The sequence below is a fragment of the Nestor notabilis genome, unplaced genomic scaffold (assembly GCF_000696875.1).
Source record: "Nestor notabilis isolate BGI_N333 unplaced genomic scaffold, ASM69687v1 scaffold12615, whole genome shotgun sequence".
Lineage (NCBI taxonomy): Eukaryota > Metazoa > Chordata > Aves > Psittaciformes > Psittacidae > Nestor > Nestor notabilis.
In genome coordinates, this window is record NW_009930741.1 from 8,744 (window position 1) to 15,968 (window position 7,225).

General features: G+C 58.7%; 1 protein-coding gene across 1 annotated transcript in view; it reads left to right on the forward strand.

The window, feature by feature from the left end:
* The window catches only part of INTS3 (integrator complex subunit 3), a gene marked incomplete at both ends in the record, with an annotated part of 19,484 nt that overhangs the window by 5,661 nt on the left and 6,598 nt on the right, over positions 1–7,225 (forward strand). Inside the window, 5 exon segments of the mRNA XM_010015560.1 lie at positions 1,098–1,164; positions 4,097–4,241; positions 4,724–4,853; positions 5,974–6,071; positions 6,537–6,728. Of these exon segments, the coding sequence (XP_010013862.1) occupies positions 1,098–1,164; positions 4,097–4,241; positions 4,724–4,853; positions 5,974–6,071; positions 6,537–6,728 (632 nt within the window).

Here is a 7,225-nt window from a genome sequence, read left to right on the forward strand (position 1 = left end):
TGCTCCCAGCAGCCTCTGTGAAGGGTGAATCACAGGGAGAGCCAGGAGGCTTCTGGCAAGTGCTGGAGCAGCCAGGAAGTATCTTGGTTCCTTTCACCCCGGAGCACTGGGATCATCCTTAGTCCCTGCTCCAATAGCCAGAGCCGTGTGTGCAGCTCCTGAAGGGACAGTGGGCGCTGCTTCCCGTAGCTCCTCCAGGGAACTGGCCTCCTGGTAGCCCAGAGTGTGTCCCTGAAGGCGTGGGCTAAGCACACACGTGCACACGCCTTTCCTGCTTCCCAGGAATGGTGCCTCTTCCGTGTTCCCTCCTCAGCGCTGCCCCTGACGTCCACAGAGGAGGAACTCGTGTCCCACCATAAAACCTGACCTTGTGTCTGCACTGTGTGTGCCCGGGACCCGGGCTGGGAACTGCTGTGGCTGCTCTTGAGGGGAGGAGGGATGGAGAGGAGGGGACAGGGGCTGAGCGGGAGCCAAGCTGGCCCTGCCACCAGTGCACACACAGCACGTGCTTCCCCGGGGTCCCACCTCCCCGGGCAGGGCCCCTTTGTGCTGGAAGGAGGGTGCTGTCTCACTCCTTGCCGTGGGTCTGCTGCTCTCCTTGGCCTCAGCCATTGTTTTGGGTGGCTGCTGTAGGCAGTTCCCTGCCCCTGGAGCACGGATTCTGCTCTGCTCCCAGCCCAGGGCTCTGGCTCCGTGCAGAAGGTCCATGCACGGGGGGGTGACACCTCTTGGACACCTGGTCTTTGCTGGAGAGTTCTTTCCAGATGCTGTTTCCCCTTTGTAGGCTCTGCAGAGGTTTAACCTGTCGCAGGGGAGATGGGGATTAGGAGCTCTTCCCTGTGAGGGTGGTGGAACACTGGAATGGGTTGAGTGGAGAAGGTCTGGATGAACCATCCCTGGCAGTGTTCAAGGCCAGGTTGGAGCAACCTGCTCCAGTGGAAAGTGTCCCTGCCCATGGCAGGGGGCTGGAACTGGGCCCTTCATGAGCTTTTCCTTCAGGGGTCCAGGGATGGAGGTGGTTCATGGTGGGGCTGAGCCTGGCGGCGGATCCACACCGGGTCATGAGTGGCTTTTCCCGCTTGCTCTTTTGCTTTCAGGTGGGGATGTGACAGCAAAGAACATCTGGCTGGCTGAGAACGTGCTGGAGATCCTCACTGAGCAGAGGTAGGGCTGGGGGACGCATGGAGGAGGCACAGGATGGAGGGAGAGACCTCCCCATCTGCCTCTTGAGAGGGTGGTTGTCCTCACTGCGAGGCAGTGGGGTGGTGGCAGCACATGTCGGAGTGTGGTGATGGGGTTCCCTGCACCTCGGTGTTACCCAGCCTATTTTGGACTATCAGAGGACTATCCCTTGGATAGCATCAACTAGGTTGGAAAAGACCTTGAGGATCACCAAGTCCACCCCTCTTGCTGCAGGTTGTGGGGGGGAGAGTGTCCCGCAGCCCCTCCAGGTGGCTTTAGGGGGGCTGCATGTCCCATCAACTCACATGCCTGGTGCCTCTCCTCGCATGTCCCTACCACACAACACCAAGTGGGTGTCCAGCCCCCCCTTGGGGTGACACCTCCTGGAGCACACGTGCCTCAGGAGCAGCATCCCAGGAATATTCCCTTCCTGAGCTGCGGGGGGGGTTCCTTTTGGAGGAGGAGGCTGGAGTTAATTGCCCTAAAAGCTTCCTGTGTTTAAACAGCTCCTGTTTCATCAGGGCTGCAACTGGGATTTGTTGTGGCCAGGCCAGCTGGGGAGTATTGTCCTATGGAATCAGCATTGTCCTTTGTTGGCAAAGCAGCCAGCAGTTGACGAGAAGCAGAATTCCTAACAACAGGCTTGGGCTGGGCAGAGTCATTTCTTCCCAATGGCCTCCAGCTCGTCAGCAGGCACTGTAACAGCAGCCCTTCTCCTCCAACCACTTACTCCTGTGCTTAACAAGCAGGTTGTTAAAGCATTTATTTGGCTGCATTTAACAGCCCCAGTGAATTTTATTCCAGGAATAGCTGTGCAGGGACGTGCTGCTGCGAGGGCTGGGCTGGCCAGGGGAAGGAGGGAGCCTCAGGGACCTTCTGGCCTTGGTTCTTCACCACATCTCTCTGCCTTTGTGCTGAGCTCAGGGGCCAGGTTGGAGCAAGCTGCTCTAGGGGAAGGTGTCCCTGCCACGGGATGAGCTTCAAGGTCCCTTCTAACCCATTCCATGCTGTTTAAAGCCATGGTCCCATGTGCTGGTGCAGCCACCCCCTGCCTTGGAGGATATTGGAAGTGCTCCTCTTCCACGTTGCAGCTCTTGCTTTGCGAGCCAACAACTGCAACTGGCTGCATGGCAGGAGCAGGAGCAGCTTCTCAGGGGGGCACATGTGGCTGTGGGGCTGCAGGAGGAGGCTCCATGAATCACAGCTGAGCTTTGTCACCCCAGGAGAGCAGCTTGTCACAGGAGCAGGTGTGGGAGGGAAGGGCTCAGCCCCTGTGCTGGGCATTGCTGGAGTTCCAATGGAGCAGCACGGCCACTGAGCACCAGGAGAGCTGAGGCTTGGAAGGGAGCCCAGGGGACAACCTGCAGCTCCTTGCTGGGATTTATGTGCTTTGATTAGGGGCAAGCTTTAATTAAAGCCACGCATGTGAAGAGCTGATGCCACATTCAGGGTGCTGAGAGCTTTAATTAAAACCAGCCACAGCAGAGCTGCTTCTCCAGGCTGAGATGAGGCCACTCTGCTGCCTCTCACTGCTGTTAATTCATCATCCTGCTGCTGCTGGGGGCATGGATGCAGCGTTCCCTCAGTGTTCCCATTCCTCTGCCTGGCAGGTCAATGAGTCCTGGGGCTGTGGGTGGCTCTTTCCTCCCTCCTCTTCAACAGCATCTTCATTTGCTGCCCAACTCTTCGTTGACCTGGTGTGTCCCCCCCCAGCATCTCAACCTTAAGGATTCCCACTCCCTTCCTAACACAACCTCTGCTAAGGAAGGGAGACGAGTGTGGGGAAACAAACACTGATGCTTGAGGGCACCTGGGGGCCCTTCAGGTGGCCGTGGCTTGGAGCTGCTGCCCCCGGTGGTGCCACGGCCCCGGGACACTTGATTTACAGCTCCTGGGGTGATCAATCACGTTGGAGGCACCGAGGTGGCTCCTTCTTGGCATCCAGCACAAACAACTGAGCTCCTTTTTATGGAGCAGGGCTATTTATTGTGGAGCGTAGATAAGGGAGGTTGGGAACGTGGCACACCCAGCAGCAGGGAGCTGGGGCGGGCAGGAGGAGTGATTCCAGGCTGGAATCACTTGAGCAGCTCTGAGGAAGTGGGACGGAAGCAGCAGCTTGTGCTCAGGACATGGAGCCCCTTGGTGGAGAAACAAGTGGCTTTCTCAGGATCAGAACTGTGGAATGAGTTGGGATGAAGGGAGCTTGGAGCTCATCCAGTTGCAACCCAGTGGAAGGGACACCTTGCACTGGAGCAGGTTGCTCCACCCTGGCCTTGACCACTGCCAGGGATGGGGCAGCCACAGCTTCTAATCTGATACTAATACCTTTACTAATGATCTGGATGAGGGGATCAAGTGCACCCTCATTCAGACAACCCCCGGCTGGGCAGGAGTTGTTCTGCTTGAGCATAGGAAGGTTCTACAGAGGGATCTGGCTGATCTGTAAGGTCCCTGCCAAAGCATTCGATGATCTGGACAGGCTGGATCCATGGGCTGTGGCGGTTGTCTGAGGTTCAACAAGGCTCTGGGCCGGGTCCTGCACTTGGGTCACAACAACCCCATGGAACACTCCGAGTGGCTGGAATGCTGCCCATTGGGAAAGGAGCTGGGGGTGTTCCTCAGTGGAGCGTGGCCGAGGAGGCCAAGAGCATCCTGGCTTCTATCAGCCACCATGTGGCCAACAGGAAGAGGGGAGGTTGCGATGGGATCTTCGGAAGCTCTTCCCTATGAGGGTGGTGAGGTGCTGGCACAAGTGTTGGAGCAGAGCAGCCAGGAGCAGGGAATGGTCCATGGAGGAGCAGGCTGGAGGCCCTCCCCTTCCCTTTGTGCCTCAGTTTCCCCGTGTTTAAACCGCTCCTGGCTGTGACTCCCTCATGGGGGAGGCTGAGGGTGCTGGTTTGGGTTCCCCTTGCAGAGAGTGGGTGCTGAAGAGCAGCCTGCTGGTCGCCATGGCCGTGTACACCTACCTGCGGCTCATCGTGGACCACCACGGCACGGCCCAGCTCCAGGGGCTGCGCCAGAAGGAGGTGGACTTCTGCATCTCCCTGCTCCGTGAACGGGTGAGCACGAGGGGGGGATGGGGAGGAGGGTCCTGCCTCCACGGGGAGCCCATGGTGCCGTTGCACACGTTCCTCATGGAGCTGGAAGTGGTTCTTCACACCAGTTACCTCCCAGCTTGCGTGGACTAGAGGTGGCGCGTGCTGGGTCCCCGAGTGCTGCCTGCTCTCCCCTTCCCCTCACTGGGCAGGAAGGACCAAGCCTTAACGTCAGAGCCTGCTGCAGCCCTGGCAGCAGAATGGCACATTTCTGGGCTCATTGTTTGCTTTACAAGAGAGGGAACAGCTTAAAATAGCTGCTGACCTTCCCCCTGTCACCCTGCGTCTGAAGCTGCGGCTCCAAAAGAGGGGCAGGGGTGTAGATACCCAGTGAATCATCTGGAGGTGGTGGGAGGCTTGAAGGACGCTCTGTTCCTGCCTTCTCCTCCTGTTCCTGCTCAGGGCAGGTGAGCAGTAAGTGAGGGTTTCCCTCTCCTTTTCCCCAGTTCATGGATTGCTTCATGATCGGCCGGGACCTGGTGCGGCTGCTGCAGAACGTGGCGAGGATCCCCGAGTTCGAGCTGCTCTGGAAGGACATCATCCACAACCCCCAGGTCCTCAGCGCCCAGTTCACAGGTAGGGCTGGGGCCGAGGAGGGGAACGGCTCTATCCCGAGCTCCTCACACACAGGGGACACCCTGTGTCAGTGTCCCAGCACCCTCCCAGGGAAGAGCTGCTGCCCAAGAGCTCATCTCGGTGTCCCCTCTGGCAGGTTCAAGCCATTCCCCTTGTCCAGAGCCCCTCTCCAGGTTTCCTGAAGCCCCTTTAGGCACTGGAGCTGCTCCGAGGTGTCCCCTTCAGGAGCCTTCTCTCCTCCAGCTGCCCCAGCCCAGCTCTCCCAGCCTGGCTCCCTGCAGGCAGGGCTGGAGCTCAGCAGCTCTGAACACGAGGAAGAACCACAGCAGGGATTGGCTCTGGGAGCAGGATCCATCCCTCCTTCCAAGCAGCTCTTCACAAGCGAAGTCCACCCTTCCCCTGAGCTCCACAGGAGCTCCACTGGTCCTTCTGCTCGGAAGCTCCTCCAGCCACCCCTCAGGTGTGACCTTGGGCTCCATCCCCAGCACAAGGCTCAATTCCAAGCAGCCAGAGAGCAAAGCACAGCTCATGTGTGCAGCACCCTGGTGCCTGCCCTCTAAACCCTTCAGGTCCTGTGGAGCAGCAGCAAAGCCTCTCCCTGCTCCCATCAGGAATTCCTCCTCCTTGCAGCTGTATGGAATGAGAGTGGCTTTTGCAAACCCTCCCCCCTTCTCCTTCCCATCCACACACACACGTTTTCTGTGTGGCTGATCTTCAGTGTTCCATCTGGGAATGGATCTTCAGTTTTTCCAGGGAAAACTCTGTCTATCCCTGCTTTTTGGTGCCCAGGCCGAGGGCTGGGAGATGGGAATGTCCTCTGTTGGTTACAGCTTAGCACTTGGTGTTTGGAGTTCCTTGTTTCTCCTCCAGCTCCCGTCCCTGTTTGCTGCGCATCCTCTCTCCCTTTCTCCAAGCTCCTTCCTGGCATCCTCACTGTGAGCTCCAACAAGGAGACCTTTTCCAGCCCAAATCTTGATCCCTTCCCCCTGCCTGTAGCCCTGGGGAAGGGAAGCTCAATGCTCCAACCTGAGCTCGATGCAGGTGGGGGCAGATCCTAGCTTGGATCCCGCTCATGCCGTACAAGCCTGAGTGGGATTGAGTCTCTCCTGTCTCTCCTCAGGTGTCCTCCAGCTCCTCCAGTCGAGGACATCCCGCAAGTTCCTGGCCTGTCGCCTCACTCCCGACATGGAAACCAAACTGCTCTTCATGACCTCGCGGGTAAATCCCTTGTGGCAGCACAGGGCAGGGGGGTATCAATCCCATTCCCACTCCCATTCCAGCACAGGGAACGCAGGGCATCCATGTGGGCAAAGGGCAGAGCTTTACTGCTGCAGGCTGTGGCTTCTGGCATCTGACAGTGCCAGGAGATGGGCCTAAGACATCCCTGGGATCCATAAGAGGCACGATCCAGCTTTGCCAGGGAATGTTGCTTCTGGCTGGCTGCTTCCCAAGGAGAGGGAGCACTGCGGTGGGTTATCGGAGCTCTGACAACAGCACTTGTGGCCAGGAGAGGCCGGGCTGCAGCTCCAGCACTGGGATTAACCCTTATCTGTGTTCACAGCCCTGCTCACGGGGGTTCTGTGGGCCCATGAGCTCAGCCTCTCTGAAGCCTGTTCCAGCACGGGGCTGGTGGGGAGCGGAGGCTGCTTCCCTGAGCCCCACGTGTCTCCCCTTGGCCTCCAGGTGCGGTTTGGGCAGCAGAAGCGGTACCAGGACTGGTTTCAGAGGCAGTATCTGTCCACCCCGGACAGCCAGTCCCTGCGCTGCGCCCTCATCCGCTACATCTGTGGCGTGGTGCATCCCTCCAACGAGGTGCTCAGCTCCGACATCCTCCCGCGCTGGGCCATCATCGGCTGGCTGCTCACCACCTGCACGGTGAGGGGGGCGCCGGGAATGAGCCCGGGAATGGCTGGGAATGAGCCCAGGAATGGCCAGGAATGAGCCTGGGAATGAGCCCGGGAATGGCCGGGAATGAGCCCGGGAATGGCCGGGAAGCACTCCCCATGCAGGGAAAGGGGTGAGCTGCTGAGGCCGGAGGAGGTTGTTGCAGATGTGGTCCATGCATCCTTTGGATGTGCTTTGCCTGCATTAACCTCCGCTCACTTCCAGCTTGTCAAACCTTTTGATTCTGGTGTGGGCCCTCTCCTGTTCCAATGGATGTGAGAGGTGCTTTGTTACAGCCTTTTGGCTTCCCCACTCCCCATCCCAAGCCACAGGAGCTGCTGCACATGTCATCTGCGTGACCATGGAGCAGAGGGCTTGTACCTTGGCCTCTGCTGCTCTGCTCCAGCCCTGCCTGGAGCTGCTTTGAGCAGCTTTGCTCAAGGGTTCCCCACTCATTCCTAGAAGCTCTGCCCTATCTGGTGGGAAGA